Genomic DNA, 23,090 nt, shown 5'->3' on the forward strand with positions numbered 1-23,090 from the left:
CAAGACAATGAGCTTGAGCCAGCCATGGGGCTTAAATAGAAGCCCCCACGAAATAGAGCCATTGTACCCCTTCATTGGGCACAACACTGGGTGATCGGACGCTCCGGTCATATTGACCGGACGCTGGACCTCAGCGTCCGGTCACACGATGCGTTCCATGTGTCCCCTCTCTTCAAATGTTGATCGCCCGATCTCAACGGTCAACTGATGACCGGACACAGCTGCTCAAAGTGACCGGACGCTGAACCCCAGCGTCTGGTCGTTTCCAGTAAGCATCCAGAGACGACGTTTCACGACCGGACACGTCCAGTCATGCTTGACCGGACATAGCCAGCGTCCGGTCAATCACCCTCAGCACTTTGTGTTGCCATGTCAGCAAGATCGGACGCAGCCTTCCAGTGTCCGGTTAGTTTGTGACCCAGCGTCCGGTCAGAGACCGACGCTGCACGCCCTCTGCTGCCACTGACCAGACGCGCCGGTCCAACCGAGACCAGCGTCCGATCACTTACAGTGACCTTCGTCTTTTCTGTCTAGGGTGCTGGTGGCACCATCAGACTGTCCGCACTCTATGGGCGGACACTTCACCGATGAAGTTCCTAACCCTTGCTCAAATGTGCCAACCACCAAGTGTATCACCTTGTGCACATGTGTTAGCATATTTTCACAAACATTTTCAAGGGTGTTAGCACTCCACTAGATCCTAAATGCATATGCAATGAGTTAGAGCATCTAGTGGCACTTTGATAACCGTATTCCGATATGAGTATCACCCCTCTTAATAGTACGGCTATCAAACCTAAATGTGATCACACTCTCTAAGTGTCTTGATCACCAAAACAAAATAGCTCCTACCATTTATACCTTTGCCTTGAGCCTTTTGTTTTTCTCTTTCTTCTTTTCAAGTCCAAGCACTTGATCATCACCATGGCATCACCATCATCATGTCATGATCTTCATTTGCTTCACCACTTGGAGTATGCTACCTATATCTTGATCACTTGATAAACTAGGTTAGCACTTAGGGTTCCATCAATTTACTAAAACCAAACTAGAGCTTTCAGCCACCTGCTCATGCAGCCGGGCATTCACCTCCTCTGTCCCCATCACCTGACCCTGAAGCATGAGCACTTCTTGGTCGGCCTCTGACCGGGCCTTCTGCTCTGACTCTAGGGCCTTCTGCTCTAACTCTAGGGCTTTTCGCTCTGACTCTAGGGCCTTCTGCTCCAACCTTGGAGCACCGCCTCGGTGTCCGCCAGGGACTTTCACAGCACCGCCTCAGTCTCCACCTGGTGGGCCTTGGCCGCCTCAAGCCCCCACTCAGCGGTAGTCGCCCGTTCTGCTACAAGCACTTCCACCGCCTAATCCTAGGACTCACGGCAGGTGGACTCCAGCTGGCGCTCAAGCTCCTCCATCCAGGCGTGCTCCATTCAGAGAAAACAAGACTTGTGGCTAGACATCTCCTCCTGACCTTCCAAAAACAAGATGCAAGTGTGCTAGGGCAACCGATGAAAGACCAGGAGTCAAGGACAAACTCAGAAAACTCACCATTGTGGCATAGGGTAGGTCAACTATGACCACCCACTCGATGGACTTGACCCACTCTAGGGCCACCTCTAGCTTCACCCTAGTTCGGGTGAGATCGGACTCCACCACAAGTCCTCTTCCCCCAAGCATGTCCTAGAGCTAATACTCCTGCGCATCCCAAAGGACAAACCACACCTTCCTCAGGTCCTTGGGGTAGGGCCACACCAGGTCGGTATCCCCTAGCCCGTTGGAGGGCCCAGCCTCTGACCGGACCATAGCCAGCTCCAGTGACGGCACTAGCGGCTCCACCTCGTCACCTGCTTTGCCATCAGAGGGGATCTCCACCACCTCGATTTCATGGGCCACTAGTAGGCATTCTGGCTCCCACCCAGCCGCATCTCCCCCCAGTGCCTCCAGCTCTGACTAGGAGGGTGAGGCGTGTGGCCCTCCACCCAGCGAGGAAGGGAGCCTGGTCTCCCTCTCCTCTTCGACCATAGCCGATGGAGGAGGAGCCACAAGGGACACCTCCAACGCCGCCCCCACTGCCACCACCCTACTCTCCCCGCTGCTCGACGCGGCGCGCTGCAAGGTGGGCCTCCAATCCTCCTGCACAAGAGTTGGCACGATGCTCAGCCCTATCAACATTCGGTCGCTGTCAAAAAAGTACAGGTCAGTCACACTCCAAAAAACTCAACAGCAAGATCAAAAAGAAACAAAGAAAGGCATACCAGGATGTAAGCGGTATGACTCTAAAACCCTGACCCGACATCAACAGGCCCGCCAGGTGAGGACCGCTCCCGGGCTATGACCCATGCCCCCTCACTTCAGTCAGGGGAGGAGTCGACCCAACCGGCTCCTGCTCAGCCTACGAATCACCATGACCTTCAGCTCAGGGCATGCCAACCAAAGCAACTGGCAGGGCATCCTCCCGTGGCGGGTCATGCGCTGGTGCTGGACCTGATGATGCGCGGGTGCGAGCGTACTCTTTCTGACCGCCTGGCCTATGATGAGGACATGACCTCCATACATATGACCATGATTGGAGAACCATATGGAGACCAAGGAGATCAGCGTGGGTGTCCTAACTGAGAAGGAGGCCCGAAGCTCATCTGGTTCGAGTCCCCAAGGTGGAGACCCAAATCAAGTTCGAGTCCGGCTCGGACTCCAGGACCAGTCTGCCTTAAACTGGTCACCCAGGACGCATCCAGACTCAATTTTTGATGATCCACATATGGATGGAAAGCTAATTTTATAAGGAAGCCAATCCAAGTGGTTTGACGTCAAAAGCTCTTCAGAATCAATAGGAATCGTCGAAACAAGTAAGCATCCAGAATCTGTCAGGGTGCTGCGACACCGTCTTTTGGTCCGTTGGACCGTGTATCGTGTTTGGGCCCATTAGAGGGTGCGTCTAGGGGGGTGACACCCAAGACTCTATAAATACTAGCTGTAGCTCTCCTTAGGGTTTGGGTTTTGTTTAGTTCTTGATTTCCTTATGAAACAGATATCGTTTTGCTGCAACTATGCCGCCAAGGCTGCTTGCTGTGAACCAGGGCCCCAGTTCTTGATCTTGTTCTCCTGTGGCGATTAGTCCTTTTGAATAAAAACTTGAACTCCTTGTTATCATAAGCCTCATATTTATTTACAATTTCAGATTGCATTCATCCCATTCTTGCTTGTGTTCTTGATTCGCTTGCAGGAAAGCCTTCTCGGCGAGGTCAATCGCGTTCGTGTGGTTGATAACCAATGGAGCAGTGGTGTAATGGTTGCGGAGGTCTGAATCAGTCTTGGTTCGAAGCCTAGATCATGAATGTCAAGTCTTCACCAATCGACGCTATCATACCTTTCGGAAGATCAGGCCTAGTCTACATCAAGTGGTATCAGAGACCTTATTGCCGATTAGGTATAACTTTGTTTTCCCCTTTAGATTGTTACTATTTTTGCATTACCTATAGTCCACAAAAAGCCAAAAAAAAAATATACATCATCACATATTCCCTATCCTATAGCCTCATTGTGCCGTGCAATTTCATCTCTATTTTGCGTTGTTTAGTTTGTGCCCTAGGTCAAGTTCTGGTTGCTAGTTTTAGATCGTTTTTTAGTCCAGTTTGTGTTTTCCCCTTTGTTTTTCATCATAATCCATGAACATCTTCAAGTCTTGTTGAGTTTCCTTTGTATCCATCAAACCCTAGCCTACGCCATCTAATTTCCTTCACTTATCTTCACTGTTTCCATCAAATCATTGCTGCCGTGACCAATTTTGCGCGCATTGTTTCTGTTTTGTCCTCTAATTTGGAGTGCGTTCGTAAAACTGGTCTAGTTTTCGCATACGAACTCAGATTTCGACGTTCCCTATATCAAAATTGATCAGAAAAAAAATTTGAATCCGTCCATCCCCCACTTTGTTGGAGTCAGAGATTTTTATTTTGGTCAAAAAGTGGTCACAAGATCCTCTTTTCGTGGTCACAAGGTTTTTGTCGATTTTGAGCACGTCTTCTGAAAATTCCACAGGCCACGTCTTTCACTTGTTTAAGCTCATATTTTCTGTGGTTACTTATTTTGTGCTCCTAAGTGAAGAAAAAATATCAAAAAAATAAAAAGAAAAAGTTGAAATTTCTCAAAAACAACAACAGCCTAAAAATAGAAAAAAGAGGGGCAAAAGAGGAACAATATCTAGAGGAGCACATAGAGAGCGCCATTTGAGTTGTGTTTACGTGTGCTGATTTCTACCTTGTTCCTAATCATATTCTTGCTGTTCACATAACTTGATACATCTGGTACTTGGAACGTGAGTAGGCCAGCAACTAAGACAAGTACTTCGGATACTTATTCAACTTTGCTATTCAGTTGTGAATTTTACTATTCCTTGCTACTATATTGTGCCTGTCCAAGCTCCACTTTCTTCTAACTAAGTACAAGTTCACCTTGCAACTGTTACACTCAAGCTACAATGGTATCACAGTCACCGACCGATTGCACCGCCTGTTGCTTTGGTAAGAACACTTGTAAGACCGTGGTAAGACGCTTGAGAGTGTGTGACTTTACTCCTTGACCACATCCTATAGTAGTTCATAGGAAAATACATGTGTGTTTTCTTGTTTTATTCTAACAATGATAGGTTGTTCATATCCACCGACTTATGATGGTATAGGTGCTGATGAGTACATGGAGTGGGAAATTACCATAGATAACATATTTGCTACTTGCTTTATGTGTCCAAGGAGGAATGTAAAAAATGCATCTAGTGTTTTGTGACATTCTGCTTTATCTTGGTGGGAGTCTTTAGATCCTTCTGATAAACCTCAAACTTGGAATGATATGAAAGATCTTATGAGAGAAAATTTTATTAATCCATCTCTTGTAATTAATTCAAATGATGAGGTGCATAAACTAGATCAATCTCTTGTTATTCCTCCTGCTATGCCTAACCTTTTGCAGGGCAATGTACAAAAGAGCGAGGATGACGTGACAGAAAATGAGATGCTCACAGTCTCATGTGACAATTCAGAACCATCAACTATTACTCCTGCTGAACATAAGAGCAAAGGTAAAGCCCACGATGCTAAACTCACGGAAGGTGAGAGTTCTCTTGATGTGCTGAATTTTTCCACCAATCATGCTATGATAGAGCAAATTTTAGTGGAGCCTTCGGTTGATTTACCTTTGTCACAAGATGATTTGCTTGATGTTTTTTGTGACGAAAATGACTTGCATGATGATATTTATGTTATACCCATGCAATCATTGAAGAATGATCATGTTATATGTGTGCTGAAATAGAGCACTTGTGCTGAAAATAGACTTGTTATTCATAATGCTAGTGAAGTTGACGAGACGAAATTGTTGTCTTCTTTAAATACTTTAGGTTACATTGAATTTAATGTTGTATGTAATCTTAGTTCTTTAGAGGAGAAACTATATGCATATGCTGATTTACCATGGTTCTCTAGACATATATATCATGTTTTTGGTAAATATAACAACCAAGGGCAATATTTGATACAACGAGTTTACATTTGTACAAATTTGAATTCTCCTTTTGTTGTGCAAAGTAATGACCAACTAGAGGATAGTAAAATCAACACTGTTGTTATGCCATATTCCTCTAGTTTTGCTTTTCGAACATAAGTGGAATTTAAAGAAAGGGAGCATATGTTTCTTGTTAGTACTAATCTTTTGCAGGATAGTATTGGCAAAGATCGTGTGTATTTCAATCGAGCAGACTACATGTCTGTAGGACAAGACATGATACAAACCTAGACATGTGGTCATATTCTTTCTCACAACATTGTCCATTTTCATTATTTTGGAAACCTCGATTGTCCTCATGTTGTGTAGGATCGATTTCAAACAAAATCGACGCCGAGGATGGCTTTTCGTCAAGAAAGGGAGGATGATGAGGACATGACCTCCATACATATGACCATGCTTGGAGAACCATATGGAGACCAAGGAGATCAGCGAGGGTGTCCTAACCGAGAAGGAGGCCCAAAGCTCATCCGGTTCGAGTCCCCAAGGTGGAGACCCAAATCAAGTTCGAGTCTGGCTCAGGCTCCAGGACCAGTCTACCTTAAACTAGTCACCCAGGAAGCATCCAGATTCTATTTTCAATGATCCATATATGGATGGAAATCTAATTTGGTAAAGAAGCCAATCCAAGTGGTTTGACATCAAAAGCTCTTCAGAATCAACGGGAATCCTCGAAACAAGTTAGCGTCCAAAATCTGCCAGGGTGTTGCGACACCGTCTTTTGGTCCGTTGGACCGTGTATCGTGTTTGGGCCCATTAGAGGGCGCGTCTAGGGGGGTGACGCCCAAGACTCTATAAATACCAGCCGTCGCTCTCCTTAGGGTTTGGGTTTTGTTTAGTTCTTGATTTCCTTGTGAAACATATATCGTTTTGCTGCAACTATGCCGCCAAGGCTGCTTGCTGTGAACCAGGGCCCCAGTTCTTGATCTTGTTCTCCTGTGGTGATTAGTCCTTTTGAATAAAGACTTGAACTCCTTCTTGTTATCATAAGCCTCATATTTATTTACAATTTTAGATTGCGCTCATCCCATTCTTGCTTGTGTTCTCGATTCGCTTACAGGAAAGCCTTCTCGGCGAGGTCAATCACGTTCGCGTGTTGATAACCAACGGAGCAATGGTGTAACGGTTGTGGAGGTCCAAATCAGTCTTGGTTCAAAGCCTAGATCATGAATGTCGAGTCTCCACCAATCGACGCTATCATACCTTTCAGAAGATTGGGCCTAGTCTACATCAGCCTATCCTGCCACACCCACAGCAGGCGGGGACAAGACCGGCGATGCCTCAGAAGGGCGCGGTGACTGCGTCTGCTTGACCTCCCATTCGCCGACGGCGTCCATGCTCACAGCACGCTTCCTCGGCGTGGGAACATCGCCGTGCCTCTCTACCTCCTGCTTACCACTAGCGGACACGGTCGTAGGATCGCGATGCTCCACCAAGGTCGCAACGACCTCCTAGCTTTCCTCTTCCTCGGAGAAGATCATATCATCACCCACCTCTGTGGGGTCCTCTGACTCAAGCTCTAACTTGACGTCGCTCCTATTTTCCCTGGCCTGCACGCGTTGAGCGATCTCCATCTCCTTCACATGCTTCCATCGAGCCTCCTTGACTTTCTTCTTCTTTCTCTCAACCGTCGCCTCCTTCTAGGCAGCCTGCCAGGCCACGCCCTCCGACCCCTTCGAAAGGTGCAGCCGTGACTTGTAAGCTCCAAGTCCCTACAAAACAGGTGACTTTAAATAAAAAAAATAGGAGAGCAAAGGGGAAAATAACATGGAGTAAAGAGAGGGGAGCATACCAATTTGGACACCATCATGGCGTTGAGAGGACTGGGCTTTCCATCAAGGGTCTCTTTGGGCCTCAGCTGTAGCACCCAGTCAAGGCAACTCCAGACCTCGTCATTCAGCAACTCCTCTAGCAATGCATGGTTAGGGTCTGTCGGCCCATTGTACTTCCACATCGGCCATGTCCTCTCTACCAGCAGAGCGACCTGACAGGGGAAGAGGGTGTAGAACACCCGCACCCCGTCAAGGCCACACCGCATGAGTTCTAAAGCTTCGCCTCGATAATCTCCACCTTTTTCTTCTATCGGCTGGCAGGGCCCCATGACCAGCTCTCCTGCCTCTCCAGGCTCCTACTAGTGAAAGATGGGAACAACGCCTCCACCATGTTCCTGATGTAGAACCATTCCCCATGCCACCCCCGATTGGAATCGTAGGGGGTATACACGGGGTACGAGCCTGATGCGCTCGGTTTCTTCTGCAGCGCGAAGCCCCCCACCGGCATGATCATGAGCGGCTCCCCCTCCGACAAAGCATGCCTAGATAACATCCACCATAAGAAATCCATGTGTGGCTCCATCCTAAGGAAGGTCTCGCACATAGTGACAAAGTCGGCGATGTGCAGCACCCCAGTCGAATTGAGGTGCTGTAGCTCCAGACCCCACTCATTGAGGAGCCCATGCAGGAACTAGTGCATGGGGTATCCTAACCCACACTCATGAAAGGCAAGGAAGGAAACAACCTCACCGGCCCAAGGTTGCGAGAAGTCCTCCCTCCTAGGAGCCCTCCAGTGCGCCACCTCCTTCGGCGGCAAAAACCCCTTCTCGACGAAGGTAGCCAGCACCGATACCCTCACAACGGATGACCTCTAGCTTGACATTTCACTCCAGATTCATGAATGGATCTATGAGTATTCTCCTCCCCCTCACTCTCCCATTTTCTCTCCTAGGAACCGCCATGGCACTCAGACGCTCTCAGCGAGAAGGAAGAAGAGAAAGAGGCGGCAGATGAGGAATAGGCGAAGGAACGAAATGAAAGTCCTCTCCCTTCCCCTACTTAAAGAAAGAGGCACAACAGTTAGGAAAGGCGCAGCGATTGGGGAAAGGTGAAATGATGGGGGCGAAAACCCCTTTCCCTTCCCCCATTCAATACGGATGGGATACGATGGGATGCTCCCTAACCGATGGGGACGCACCCTGCTCGACGGAATGGTGCCTGGTTAGACAGGACGTCGCCAGGGTATGGCCCACCACTACCGCACGCCAGGCGCAAGAAAAAAGGCACCACTATGCGCAGGCGACCCTCCGCCTTCCCAGGCGACACTTGGAAAGGCCCAATAATGGGATCTCCACCAGGAGAGACCAACGGGCTTCCTGAGTCAATCGGATTGCTCAGGCGAATGCCAAGAGGTGGGTAAGGAGCAGAGGGACGCCCCATGTAGGCCATGCTGACTCTGTCATGAACGATGAGCATGGATCCCGGTCGGACATATCTGATAGGAGCTCCTCGAACCCCGTCACTCGAGTCATCAAGGTAACATTACCAAACCCCACTATTTCTTTATATGAACATTCATTCACCCATGCCTGCATTCATTCATTCCATACATCTAAAAGCATTGCGTATGTAGTTAAATGCATCACAACGCTCCGTGTTGCATCATGAAGTGGTAGTTGCCTCATTCAACATGAGCAACGACCAACCGGGGTTCGAAGGATAGCCCACGATGGGCTTAAGGCTGCCTCACGTCAAACAGAGCCATGGGAGAAAACACAGATGAGCCCTGAGCGGCCCTCGCCCAATCTACCCCAAGGAAGATAGGGTCATCTCAACCTTCCTGTTCGATCCTAACCTCCTGCCAAACCCATAGAATCTCCATCGAGGGGAGGCCAGTGGGCCACTCAGGTCAGTCTCTGAAATGACCCAGGCATCTATCGGGTTGCAGGTTAAGGAGCAATGGAGTGCCACATGAGGGCTATGCCGACCCTATCATGAATGATGGATCCAAACTTCACTCGAATGTACCCGTTAGCGAGCTCACTGAGCGCGTCACTTGAGCCATCGAGGCAAGCAACGTTAGCTTAGCCCCTCCGATTGCGAGAAACCACGGACGGGGTAATGCACAAAACTCAACTGACCCCTACCAAGCCCAACGGGGCTTAGGGGCTCAAGACACCCAAACACCTTAGCAGCACCAAGGGTCCAGGACTCCAACTCACCTAAACCCTTGGTGCGCCCAACGCCTGGATCCACGAGTCTATCTCGCCCGATCCCTCGGCGCGTCCAATGCCTGGATCCATGAGTCTGTCTCGTTCGACCGCTCAGCGCGCCCGACGCTTGGGTCCGAGACTTCAACTCGCCCGATCCCCCGGCGCACCCGATGCCTGGATCCGCGACTCCATCCCTCGTGGCTCCTAACGTCTGGATCCACGACAATATCTTGCCTGATCCCTCAACCATGACCAAACGCCTGGGACCACGCTCCTAGAAATGACAGGTTAGAAACCGAAAAAGAAGAAACTATGCCCACTACAGTGCACACACTCACGCTCGCTAAAACAAAACCCCCCAGGTGATTCCGCCTGAATCACCCGGGGGCTCAAGGGCTACACCCGCAGGTGCGCTCGCGCACACCCGCTGACAAAACGAAACTTCCCTAGCTGGCAAATACAAAAAACCTCCCAGACGATTCCACCCGAATCAACCGGGGGCTCAGGGCTACACCCACGGGTGTGCTCGCGCGCACCCACCATCAAGACAAAAATCCCCCAAGCGATTCTACCCGAATCACCCAGGGGCTCGGGGGCTCCTGTCGGGTTCATAAACCCAGGGTCCCTCATGGACCGGCTTCCCAACAAAGGCTCGGCCTAGCTAGCAATGTTGTGAACGACGCGCAACCCCTGGGCCGGCCCAAATACCTAAACGATAGGCTAGAAGGGCGATCCAATCTCTGACCAGAAGGCCAGGCCTTGAAGGAATGGCTCCCACTTCTGACTCCGGCCCGCCTCCGACCGGAGCGCTCGCTTCCGACTCTGGCCCACCTCTGGACGGCCTCTCTAACCAGAAGGCCTAGCCAAACACCACTTCTGACTCTGACCCATGTCTTTGACCGGGGATGTGCCAAACCCCTACTTATAGTTCTTCTCCGACTAGCATAATAAGAGTCGACTGGGACCAACTGACTGGGGACGCCCGTTCGGTAAGGACCAGAAAATAGACGGAGAAAGTAAGGTAGGGCACTCAAGTCAACCACAATACCGAGGATCATACCCTATACACCTATAGGACAATACCAATAGGGCATGTCAGAAGGGTACCCTACACCCTTCCTAGCATCTCAGAACCTAAGCAGTGTTGTGGGCGCCGACATTTGCCCTAAAGTGTTGTGGGTGTCATCAACTCCCATACCAGACAAACACGGTAAGGATCCCCCCACATGCCTCTGGGCATCAACAGTGTTGTGGGCGCCAGCATTTACCCTACCAGACGAGCACGGTAAAACCCTTGCATGCCTCTGGGCATCAATAGTATGGCAGGCACCGACGTCTACCGTACCAGAAGACAACGACGCAACCTCCCACATGCATCTGACATAAAACAGTGTTATGGGCACCTACAATCATCTTGTACCCGATGGCATAGGCAACAAGACTTAGCATACATACACACTCTCTCTCTCTCTCACGCTTGTAAGGCCATCCCCTTCGTCTATAAAAGGGGAAGCACTCTCTCCCAACAAATAGATTTTCTAGAGTTCACTAGTACACAACAACAGAACCACCAGGTTCAAACCTCGAGCACATGCTCGAACACTTAGCACATAGTGGAGCTCCCATCACTCTTGGTCCCTCAGACCAGAGTCTGACCGGACCTCTTGTACCCTCCATCTTTCTTCCTTCCGTTTGTAACCCCACTGCAAACTTTGAGCACCTAGGCTCTGGAATAAAGTCACTGACCGACTCAAACTGGACGTAGGGCACATTGCCTAAACTAGTATAAACCCTATATCATTGAGTGTTAGGCCACATCCAATCACAACGTATAGTAAAACTACAAATATTTATGTGTTGGTCACTTTCTGCACCAACACTGCATAAACATGCACATGTCACTTTACAACATTTATACACATACATAGATGTTTGCTTATGCCCTTGCGCATCTAACTCTCCTCTCTAGAAGTTCCATATAGGTTCCTCTCCACTCAGGTCATTGCACTTGGCCCACACCGTCCACCTCACCGAATAGATCGACATTGCCGGCCAGCTCCTTCGCCGTGTCCTCCACCTCGTCCTTCAGCTGCTCCTGCCTTGTCGCACCCGTCCCTCTGGTGAATCCAGCCCCTATCACTTCAAGGTTGATTGTAGGGTAGTGGGACCAAACCACCCTAGGGCATGTGTCATGACAGAGACAGAGACGTTGCGGTTGAAGCTCTTGAAGTTCCCCTACGCCGCCTTGCACCTATCAACGATGGTGTCCGGACGGGGCGGCCTATCGTCAGGCTGAGGAGCCACCTCCATGTCGATATAGTTGAGCATAGGCTTGACTCCAGCCACCATAGTGTCAAGTTTCCCCCTCTAGGTCCTGGCCTCTAGCTCCAGCACATCAAACTACACCTTGGTCCTTTGACAGTATTCTGCAGGCACCAAAAGGATCTATCAAACGAAGAAATCACTTCAGCAATAACTCCAACCATGAACTACTCACCTTTCGGCTCCTCGACCAATTTCTCTGCTCGCCCAGACACCTTCTCCTTCTCCTCTTGGAGTTGACTGACGACCTAATGCAACTGGTCGAGCTCCGCATCTTGCTCTACATAAGTGACGATCGTCAGCAACATCTAGTTTTTTGGCAATACAGAATAAGTTCACAGATCCACAATACCTTTCTTCTGCTTGGAGACGCTTCTCTACTGCTCGGAGTAGCGCTCTAGCTGCTCGAAGCTACACCTCAATTGCTCGAAGACGATCATCAGTTGCTCGAATAAGGCTCCCTTTTGGTACTCCAGGTCCCTCGCGTTTGATTCGGCAAGATTCCTTTCACGCTGAGCCCTCTAGACATTTTTCTCCATCAGCTTCACCGCCTCCTTTAGCTTCTCGTTCTCCTCGCCAAGGGGCTCCATCCGCTTGATCAGCTGCTACCGTTGTGCGGCAGTTCGTGCTATAGCCTACAAAGCATCAAGATTATAAAGGACACTATTCTCCAACACCAAAGACAAACATCACCGACGCAATACTAACCTCAATCTGCTTCATAACCATGGAAACGGCGGACCGCAGCCTCTTCACTTCCCTGGTGGTGTCCTCTTCTTCCACGACCACCACTTCATCCCCCCGCTTGCGAAGGATCTGGGCAGCCTGAGGTCATGATTCTTCACGCTCAATCTCCTCAACCTCGTCCTCTTCCTCCACAGCGGGTGGCGCTCCTTGGGGGCTCGGTGGCCGCACAGAGCGTCTGACACTGCCGGCCTCTGTGCCCAAGCTCCAACACAACGCCGTCAGCTCGTGCTCCCACCTTCGAAGATTCGGTGGCTCTCGTCATTGCTCCTGGCATCACTGTCGCATCGGCCGCTGTTGTCGCCAACCGTTCTCTGCCTCCAACTCCATCAGTAGTGGTGGCCGACTCCTCCGCAAACCACTAAGCACCCGAGGACTCTGGGACAGAGTCCGCTGGCATGGTCTTCGCATCAGGAATAGCCTTCGGTTGCTCGCCAGTCTGGCCGAAAGGATTCAGATCCTCCACACGCCCTGTTCTGCTTTAGATCAGCTCATCAATCACTGTAACTATAAAGATTAGACATCAAACAATTCAAGGGCAAGAATACATACACATGACCTTCTCGATAGATGGTCCTGAAGCGGTGCTGCCTTCCCAAGCACCCAGGCACCGCTCTAGGGTCAACCCACGCATCCTGGCCTATAGGTCCTACCACCCCTGCCGTCGACATTTTCTCCGCTTGCTACTCAGGGACTCCCTTCCCTCCCTTCGACTGCGCCTCCATGCGCATGTTGCGCGGTGGCGCCTCAGTACTCGGAGGAGGAGCTGTTGGAGCCCCATCGTCATTCTACCACTCAGACATCACCGCACTCTGTGTTCGAGTGGTCTGATCGCCACCAAGTGAGATGCCACCCGGCTTGCGAGGAGCTACACCTGCCGTTTTTCTCTTCTTGTGGGTCGGCTCGTCTCTCGCTGCCCTTTTCCTTCAGACTTTCTCCGATACTGGGTGGGGACTCTCCTTCTGACCAGCACCTTCGCCTTTAGATTTAGACGAGGCATTGATGGCACCTTCCTTCGGTTGAGTGGTCGGCCTGGCGTCCACTGCCTTCGACCAATCGCTCCTCGGCACACCTGAGAAGTACGCCTCTCATTCCTGCAAATGGATCTTTCCATAAGTGTATCAGTCTACTGCTCAGCGTCAACATAGGATAACAAACACTAGGCCCAACAGTCGAGATTCTTACCTACGGAGGTGGGTTCGTGTAGTTGAAGGTTTTTAGCTGCCCCAGCATGCTGTACGACACGTTTAAAGCGAATAGATCAGCGGCCTGGTGCAGCATGGCCTCCTTTGTCAGCCTTTCCGTCCTCTCCTGGGTGCCGTCAGTGTCCCCCTTGAAGTCCAAGCCCACGTGGGCCCTCTCCTTGCAGGGCTGGACGCGGCGCATGATGAAGTTCACCGCCATGACCACGTCGTTCATCTTCATACCCCGCATTAGCTCGAGGAGCTCCTTCACCTGATCCATTTCAGCACTGGTTGGCTTCTCCGATCAGCTCCTCTAGTTCTCTAGAACCTTGTCCATGTCGCCTCTGATGGCAGGATGACTCTGCTTCATATAGAACCACCTAGCATTCCACCCCTTCAGCGAGGTGTTCGGCGGCATAGTAATGTACTCGTCCGCCATCCCGTCGCATAGCTATAGATACACATCACCAACCACTCTGGAACCACCCCCGCCATTCTTCTTTAGACAGAACAGGTGTCAGAAGAGGTTGAAGTGGGGAAGAATGCCAAGATACGCCTCGTAGAAATGGATAAAGATGGCAATATGCAAAATAGTAATTGGATGCAGATTGCATAGGCTTACTCCCCAATACTCCAACAGATCACGCAAGAAAGGATGAACAGGAAGTCCTAATCCGTACCAGAAATAATCTTTAAAAACTATGACTTTATCAGTATGCGACATCGGGTAGGGCTCACCGTCGGCCGGACGCCATCCGACGGTGACACGGTCAGGAAGAACGCCCGCCGCCACCAACTCGTTGAGCTCCGTCTCCCCCATTAGGGATGGTACCCACTCCTTATCACGGCTTGTCCCGGCGGCCGCCTTCTTCGTGTTACCACCTCCCTTCTTCGGCACCATTCCTCAGATCTGGATTGGGGCTGGCGGCGGAAGCGCGTGTGAATGCAAATCGGGGAGCACGAGGGCTGAGAAGGAAGACGAAGTGGCGGTAGTGGTAAAGGTGGGAGCGCGGAGTGCGGCGGCACAATTATAAAGGCACCCTCTCCACTTTTCGCATTCAAGGGTTTTTGAGAAACCGCACCACGATTTGCGCCTTCTCGAATTCCCTGAAGCGGCGTGGTGGGCCGTTATCTGGGCTTCTGCGCAACTGCAGCCCGTATCGCTCATTTTTCGCCGCAACTTAGAACTGCACACCGAATATTCACCGACTTCTCCGTAATATCATCAAGGCTCAATAATTACAACTGTACAGCCATTACTTTGGTTTTTTTCTCCACGATTTGATTTATTCGAGATTTTCACTTTTGGCTCGGGGACTACATAATCATTATGACTTGGCTTCTCACCACACTGAGGACTTTCTTCAGGTTACTGTTGTTTCTGACTCTGGTACCACGTGACCACGTCACCTACTGTCAGGCTCGGGGACTAAGTGGGCACACTTCACCTTGCGGTGAATGTGCGTTTTTCAGGGCTCCGCCCGGGGACTGGTTGCCTGCTCGGCTAGTCTTCTGCTTTTCTTCTACTTTGGACCATGGCACCACGTGACTACGTCGCCTACTGTCAGGCTCAGGGACTAAATGGGCATACTTATGCTAAAGTTTGAGAACATAAAGTTATGAAACATAACTTATGTACAAAAGTTATTAAACATAAAGGAACAAATTAACTTATAACTTATGTCAAAACTTAGAAACACAAAAGTTATTGAACACAAAGGAACGAATTAACTTATAACTTATGCCAAAACATGAAAATTGTAACACAACTTATGTACAAAAGTTATGAAGCACAACTTATGTACATAAGTTATTTTATACAACTTGTGTATAAAAATTAAAAATAAATAAATAAGGAAGGATAAAAATATAGAAAAATAAAAAGAATACTAAAAATCATATAAAACTAAACTAAATAAAAATAAAAAGAATAAGAAAAAAGAAAGAAAATGCCAACTCCATACAGGTTCACGTTCACGTACGGTAGCGCTAGTTTTTCTTTCGAGGAAAACGTACGGTAGTGCTAGTGCTATGATGGGATCATGACTGCAACTAGTCTGGGCCAAGGGCAACCTCGAGGAAGGATTGGCCCACTTGCGCGCGGCTTGCGGATCGGTCTCCGTCTCGGTGCGCCAGTTGCTGACAGGAACGACGCAGGCACGTCTATCGTTCACCGAGTACGAATCGGCGCAAATGGATTTGGGCCGTCGAAGCAGGCCTTCGCCTTTGCGTACGGGGAGACGATGAGCCCGGATGAGCGGGGTAACGTGTCGGCTGCTGCTGCGTTCTCTTTGAACGGGATGTCCGTGTCGGAGTTCCGGCCAGTCTGTTCGGCTGGCCTGATCGTGGATTATAAAATAATATTTTTTTTCATATCAAACCAGTTAAAATAGCTAATAGTAAATAATCTAAGATTGTTTCAGCCAAAACGAGTAGGTCGAAGATAGATCATAGATGGACAGAATCACGGAAGACACTCAGACGACACGATAGAAATGCAGGCACGGTGCACCTGCGGCCAGCGGCACGTCCTGCGGTAGCCTGTTAGCGCATACTACGGAGTACTCTGCTTGCCGCACTGTCATGCTGGCTGGACTTTGCAGAAACACATACGGTAGAATATACTAGACACTACCTCCAGATTACAGCGCTCGTTGCTGACCCTACAAATTACGCGTACCGGAGACACAAAATTCATACGCTAGAAACAGTAGGTGTCGCTGTTTGATAATGTATAATATATGCAAATGCGAAACAGATGAGTACACATATATTCTGTTCGCTTAGCTGATAAGCTTATTATTAGATGATTTGTTATGAGAAAAAAATATTATTCATTGACTGAAAAAAAAATACGGCTTATAAACCTAGGTAACACAACGCTAGTTCAATGGAAGCCGATGGAAAGGAACGCCACCTTGGGCTCCTGTGCGTGCAGGAGAACCCGGCAGACCATGCTGGACCTGGACGTCCTCGGCTAACACGGGTATTTGCGGCATTCGTCATCGTTTGTTGGAGCCGTGCAGCTGTGTTTCGTGCCGCGTTGGATTGAAGGTTGGAAATGGAAACGCGAACGCGTCGGTCCTGTGCGTTTCTCTGTCACTCTGTCTCTGTGTGCTGAAGGAGGTTGCAGATGTAGCAGAGTAGACAGACCTCGTCGTGGGTCACCACATGGCGCACGTACTCACGACAGGCGCCTGAAAGGGCCTTGCTGCAGAGAAAGGTAATAAGCTCTGACTACCCAACAACCCAGCCCAAATAGGCAAATACGTATCGCCAGAGAATCAACCACACTCGTAATCGAATCAGCTGGTTTGGTTAGGTTGGGTCCGTGGGTCGTAGGTGGCTCCAGCTCCTCTACCTTTTCACTCTACGTTACTCTCTGATTGTTCACTGCTGTGATTCTGTGAGCTACAGCGACGGCTCTCGCTCCTCTCGAAATACTTGGCGACCAATATATATATATATACTATATAGCCAAAGCAAAGGCTTGTCACGCTACTAGTAGACCAAGTCTCACTTCTAGTAGACCACTAGGAATCCATGCCTCCTATCGTGAACAACTTCTACCTCTTTGTTAAGGTGGTGTTTAAATCCAACGAGTAAAGTTTAGGGATATCACATCGGGTGTCATATTGAGATATCATGTGGGAGCGTTCGAATAGTAATAATAAAATAATTACAAAAGTCCTCGGTAATCCACAAGATAAACTTATTAAGCCTAATTAATCTATCATTAACACATGTTTAATGTAGCACCACATTGTCAAATCATGGACTAATTAGGCTTAATAAATTCGTCTCGTGGATTACCGACGGATTCTGTAATTTATTTTGTTATTAGTATCCGAACACTGCGACACCCCCATGTGACACCCAAAACTTTAGGCCTAATCAAGCCCGATTAGCATGCTACTGTACACGTTAGTTCCTGCTAGTGCAGAGATCACAACAGAATGTGGGCACTTTGCTGGATGCAAGTGCCACCATGTGCATGGCCTAGCCTCCGATAAATCCTCCCTTTCTTCTAAACCGAGATATTTTTATCTTCAGAGTTGCTACTCTCCGGTACCACGTCCAGCTAAGAATAACTTCTTCTCTTCGTAAGAGTTGGCATCCACCTGATTTAGATGTCATGCCAAAGCTATATATGTACTCTTCGTAAGAGTAGAAATTGATTCAGAGAAGCGCGTCAGGTGACAGAGTCACAGAGCTGAGGAGGATTGGAAGGAGAGGGAACGTCGATAAGAATATAAGATGTATGTGATCATATTTTAGCAATGTCAACACGTCATTCACATGGAGTTACTTTGTCATTTTACCCACTTTCTTGCTATCTAAAACTACACCATGTTTATCTTAAAAATTATTCTCTCTAAGTTACCTTCTAGATACTGCCTCTGCCCTATAAAATGTAATCCTAGGTTTGAATTAAGTTTAATTTTTTTAACAGAGTTTATAGAAAAATATATATTTATAAATAGGTTTACTAAAAAAATATTTTCTATGATTAATTTAATAATATTTATTTGGCATAGTCAATGTTAGTGATTTTTTATAAAGATCTAGTTAAATTTGAAATTGATTAATTTATCGAATAACATTCTTTTTGAGTAATGTTAAACACCAACCGGGTGTTTTATCCCTCTCCAACACCCGACTTCCTCCTCCCTGACCCGCACACGACTTCCTCCTCCCCAGCGTGCACGCACTCGGCGCTCCTCCCCACGCGGCTTAACCCTCTGTTCCCTCCGGCAGCGGCGGCGGGTTCCGGCGGCGTCGGCGCCGACGAGGTAGGCCGGTCCGTCATCCTCCTCCTCCTCGTGCTCCTGGATCTGTGCCCGCCGTCTTCTTCCCCAGCTCCGCCACGATGGCTAGGGTTCCGGCCACCCTCTCCCCCTCTTTCTTCTCCAACTCCGGCAGGTATAGATGGGGCCGGCCTGGGGGAGGCCGGCAGGCCAGGCGGTGGAGATGGTGGTCGGGCGGTTCAGGGGCCCTGGCAATGGTAGTGGCGCCCAGGCCAGGTCGGGACGGGGACGCCATGACGGAGCTCGGAGCTCGGCATCGCCGGCGAGCATGGCCATGGTGGAGCTCCGACGAGAGGGGGGAGGAGAAGAAAGCGGCCGCCGCGGGCGCGGCCCTAGCGCGCTAGAGCTCCAACGAACCCTAGCACCTGCAGTGAGGCTGTGGTTGGCAGCGGGGGTGACGAGGAGGAGAAGGGCGGGGTGCTCGACGGCGATGGACGGGGTGTCGGGAGGAGGGAGAAGATGTGATGGAGAAAGAATAGAGCTATGAGCTTTTGGATGATCAGATCAACGGTTCAGAAACCGGGTGTTTTGGGGCCTCAAAACACGTACAGATTCTTTTTTTTCGGAGGGAATATTATTTGAGGACTGCTCCGGTGCTGTGCCGTGCTATAAAGAGAACCAGGCATCCCTAGTTCCATGCGCATTTCGGCCCGAGTCGAGCCTCTGCCACATCAACAATGGCGGCGTCCATGACATTCAGCCCCCTGCATTGCTTGACCTTTTGGCTTCAGCTTGCGCTGCTCGCTCGCTCAGTAGCCATCTCGCTGTCGAGCAGTACGAGCAGAGGCGGCCGTCATGAGCACAATCCTCAGCATTCCAGCGCCTACATCGTTTACGCCGACCACGTCGCCAAGCCGTCCAACTTCACCACCCTCGAGCACTGGTACACCTCCATGGTGGGCTCCCTCTCCCCGGCCGCCAACTCTACCCGCTTCTTGTACGTGTACGACACCGTGATGCACGGCTTCGCCGCCGAGCTCACCGTCGACGAGGCCCGGCGCCTGTCGAACACTCCGGGCGTGACCGGCGTGTTCAAGGACAAGGCGGTGCATCTGCACACTACCAGGTCCCCGGCCTTCCTCGGCCTCGACAAGGACTCTGGCATCTGGCCGGACACGGACTTCGGCGACGGCATCATCATTGGCTTCGTCGACAGCGGCATCTGGCCGGAAAGCGCCAGCTTCAACGACATCGGGCTCACCCCCGTCCGGCCGAGCTGGAAGGGCTGGTGCGCCGACGGCGAGCGGTTCAACGCTAGCATGTGCAACAACAAGCTAGTGGGCGCCAGGACCTTCACCGCCGGCGCCGGCACGCACACGGAATGGTTACCGGGAAGAAACGAGGCCCACGATTTCCAGTCCCCAAGGGACAAGGACGGGCACGGCACACACGTGGCATCGACAGCCGCCGGCTCCGAGGTTCCCGGCGCCAAGCTCTTCGAGTTCGCGAGCGGGACAGCGAGGGGGGTGGCTCCCAAGGCGAGGGTGGCCATGTACAAGGCGTGCGGGCCGATGGGCTTCTGCAGCATGTCGGGCATCGCCGCGGCGGTCGACGCCGCCGTCAAAGATGGCGTCGACATCCTGTCCTTGTCCCTTGGGAGCCAGGACCACGACTTCTACAAGGAACCCATGTCCATCGCCTTGTTTGGGGCCGTGCGGGCGGGCGTCTTCGTCGCCTGCTCGGCCGGCAACTCTGGCCCGGAAGCATCCTCGCTGAGCAACGTGGCGCCGTGGATCACGACGGTCGGCGCCGCCACCATGGACCGGGTGTTCCCGGCGAGCGTCACGCTCGGGAACGGCCAGGTTCTAACTGGGCAGTCTCTCTACGCCGTCACGGCCAACCGAACAGACTTCATCCGGCTGTTGCCCAGCGCCTGCACAGACAAGGACCTGGTGCCGGACAGGATTATGGGCAAGATCGTCGTGTGCGCTGGCGATTTGGGCGCTGATGCATCACTCGGCGCTGCGGTGCAGAAGGCCGGCGGCAGCGGGCTAGTCTCCGTCGCCATCCAGGATTGGCGTATGGACGGGCTCGTAGTCCAGGCGTTCACCCTTCCTGCTGTCAGCCTCGGCGCCCGCGAAGCCGACAAGCTGGCGGCGTACGTCCGCTCGGAGCCTTACCCGGTGGCATCGTTCCGCTTCACCTGCCGCACGGTCATCGGCCAGAACCCGGCGCCGATGGTGTCGTCCTTCTCGTCGCGGGGCCCCAACCACGTCACCCGCGAGATCCTCAAGCCGGACGTGATCGCACCAGGCACCAACATCCTCGCCGCCTGGCCCGGCGAGTCGCCCCTGACGTACGCCGAGGAGGACCCGAGGCGCGCACGCTTCAACATCCAGTCGGGCACCTCCATGTCGTGCCCGCACGTCGCCGGCGCCGCGGCTCTGCTGAAGCACAGGCACCCCGGCTGGACACCGGCCATGATCCGGTCGGCGCTGATGACAACCGCGACAACGCTCGACAACCACGGCAGGCCCATCGCGGACAACGGCCGCAGAGGTGGCGCCAGCGATGGCGCGACGCCGTTGGCGGCCGGAGCCGGCCTCGTCCGTCCGCAGCAGGCGCTCGACCCGGGCCTGGTCTACGACGTCGCGGAGCGGGACTACGTCGACTTCCTGTGCACGCTCAACTACACCGCGGCGCAGGTCCGGATGTTCGTGCCGGGCTTCGCCGGCTGCACGAGGACGCTCCCCGGCGGCATAGGCGGCCTCAACTACCCGTCGTTCGTCGCGGACCTGAGCAACGGCACCGACATCCGCGTGATGTCGCGCACCGTGACCAAGGTTTCGGAGGATCCCGAGACCTACGCCGTGAAGGTGGTGGCGCCGCGCCAGCTCGTGGAGGTGACCGTGACGCCGGCTACGCTGGAGTTCGGCGGCGAGCCGTACGAAAAGAAGAGCTACACCGTCGTGTTCAGGAACAAGTACAGGACGCCGAGCGCACCTGGCGCGGCGGGGATGGCGTTGTTCGGCCAGATCGTGTGGGAGAACGACGTGCATACGGTGAGGAGCCCCGTTGTGTTCATGTGGAACAGACGTGATTAGTGACACGCAGTCGGACTCGGCGATGCTCTGAATCGCGGGAAACGCAGCTTGCTTGACACTTACGCGTTCGTGTTATAAGTATCGCCCTTTCTCGCGCAATACGCACATCCGTCACCGTCACCGACGTTACGTCGTGGACCTCTTCTCCTCGCCTCGCACAATCCGACATCCCCTGCCTAGGGCACGCATCGCAATCCGCCGTCGTCGTCGCCCTGCTTCACTCGTGATGGCTGCCTGCGTAGAGCCCGCCGCCGCCGTCCGCCACCCCACCACCGCGACAAAGACCGGCCTGAAGAGGAAGCGCATCGCCGTCGGGAGCACGGAGCTGTACGAGTTCGACGAGACCAGCCGCCTCGGCGCGGGTGCCTTCGGCGCCGTCTTCAAGGCCCGCCACCGCGCCACGGGCCAGAGCGTCGCCATGAAGCGCCACAGCACGGCCGACGGCGGCCACGCTACGCTGCTACGCGAGGCGCGCTTCCTCGAGGACGCGTGCTGCGGCGGCGCCAACCCATTCGTCGTCGGCTTCCACGGCGTCGTCCGCGACCCGGTCACCTGGCAAATGTACCTCATCATGGAGTGCGTGGCGAGCAGCCTCCACGACCTCCTCCGCCAACGCCCCCGCGGGAGCCCGCCGCTGCCCGAGGCTAACGTGCGCGCCGCCATGTGGCAGCTACTTTCGGGCGCCAAGAAGATGCACGACGCCCACATCATCCACCGCGACATCAAGCCCCAGAACATCCTCGTCGACGAGAGCCAGAGCATCGTGAAGATCTGCGACTTTGGGCTAGCCATATCCACGGACGAGCGGCCCCCGTATGAGCCGGCCGGCACGCTGTGGTACCAGGCGCCCGAGATGCTGCTGGAGAAGCCCGACTACGACGCCAAGGTTGACGTCTGGTCGCTTGGCTGCGTCATGGCGGAGCTCGTCAACAACGGCACACCTCTATTCCAAGGATCCCACGACGACGGACAGCTCTGCGCGATCTTCGATGTGCTCGGCGTTCCTGATGACAGCACGTGGCCGTGGTTCTCGTCGACGCCATTCGCCACCGAGGTGGTGCCAGAGCTGGACATGCAGCGGTACAACCTCCTGCGCGATCTGTTCCCCGAGACGAAGCTGTCCAGGGATGGATTCGAGGTCCTCAGTGGCCTGCTCACATGCAATCCCGACAAGAGGCTGACGGCAGCCGCCGCGCTCGAACACCCATGGTTCGCCAAGGTCGACGGTCTGGAGCTACCAAAGAAAGAGAAGATTGCGTCCACGTTGCCCAAGCCACACAAACGACAGAGGTTGCGTGCTGTGTGCGTGTGACTTAGATTTAATTCCCTTGATCCTGCTTGTATCATGTAAAATTAGTCTGTTGCTGATGTGAACAGATGGAGCTTAAACTCCTGTAATTTAATGTTGTGAGCACTGTGATGATGTAAAATTGTATTATTTCAATTGATGAAT

The 23,090-nt window shown here is 51.9% G+C and overlaps 2 protein-coding genes and 1 pseudogene across 2 annotated transcripts; all 3 read left to right on the forward strand.

Moving 5' to 3' along the window:
• The window catches only part of LOC136458831 (cysteine-rich receptor-like protein kinase 41), a 60,764-nt pseudogene extending 43,832 nt beyond the window's left edge, over window positions 1–16,932 (forward strand).
• Window positions 16,933–19,248: 2,316 nt separating this feature from the next.
• LOC136487289 (subtilisin-like protease SBT1.7) lies at window positions 19,249–21,669 on the forward strand. Its single transcript, XM_066484431.1, has one exon. It carries the CDS (start codon window positions 19,271–19,273, stop codon window positions 21,635–21,637), a length of 2,367 nt encoding a protein of 788 aa, XP_066340528.1. The 5' UTR covers window positions 19,249–19,270; the 3' UTR covers window positions 21,638–21,669.
• Window positions 21,670–21,863: 194 nt separating this feature from the next.
• On the forward strand, window positions 21,864–22,949 carry LOC136487295 (putative cyclin-dependent kinase F-2). The gene has a single exon (XM_066484445.1). It carries the CDS (start codon window positions 21,864–21,866, stop codon window positions 22,947–22,949), a length of 1,086 nt encoding a protein of 361 aa, XP_066340542.1.
• The last annotated feature ends 141 nt before the right edge of the window (window positions 22,950–23,090 follow it).

The sequence above is a fragment of the Miscanthus floridulus genome, chromosome 1 (genome assembly GCF_019320115.1).
Source record: "Miscanthus floridulus cultivar M001 chromosome 1, ASM1932011v1, whole genome shotgun sequence".
NCBI classification, from domain to species: Eukaryota; Viridiplantae; Streptophyta; class Magnoliopsida; order Poales; family Poaceae; genus Miscanthus; species Miscanthus floridulus.

Bases quoted from the DNA above. Each gene is read 5' to 3' on its own strand.
- LOC136487289 (XM_066484431.1), top strand. From the start codon at position 19,271: ATGGCGGCGTCCATGACATTCAGCCCCCTGCATTGCTTGACCTTTTGG.
- LOC136487295 (XM_066484445.1), top strand. From the start codon at position 21,864: ATGGCTGCCTGCGTAGAGCCCGCCGCCGCCGTCCGCCACCCCACCACC.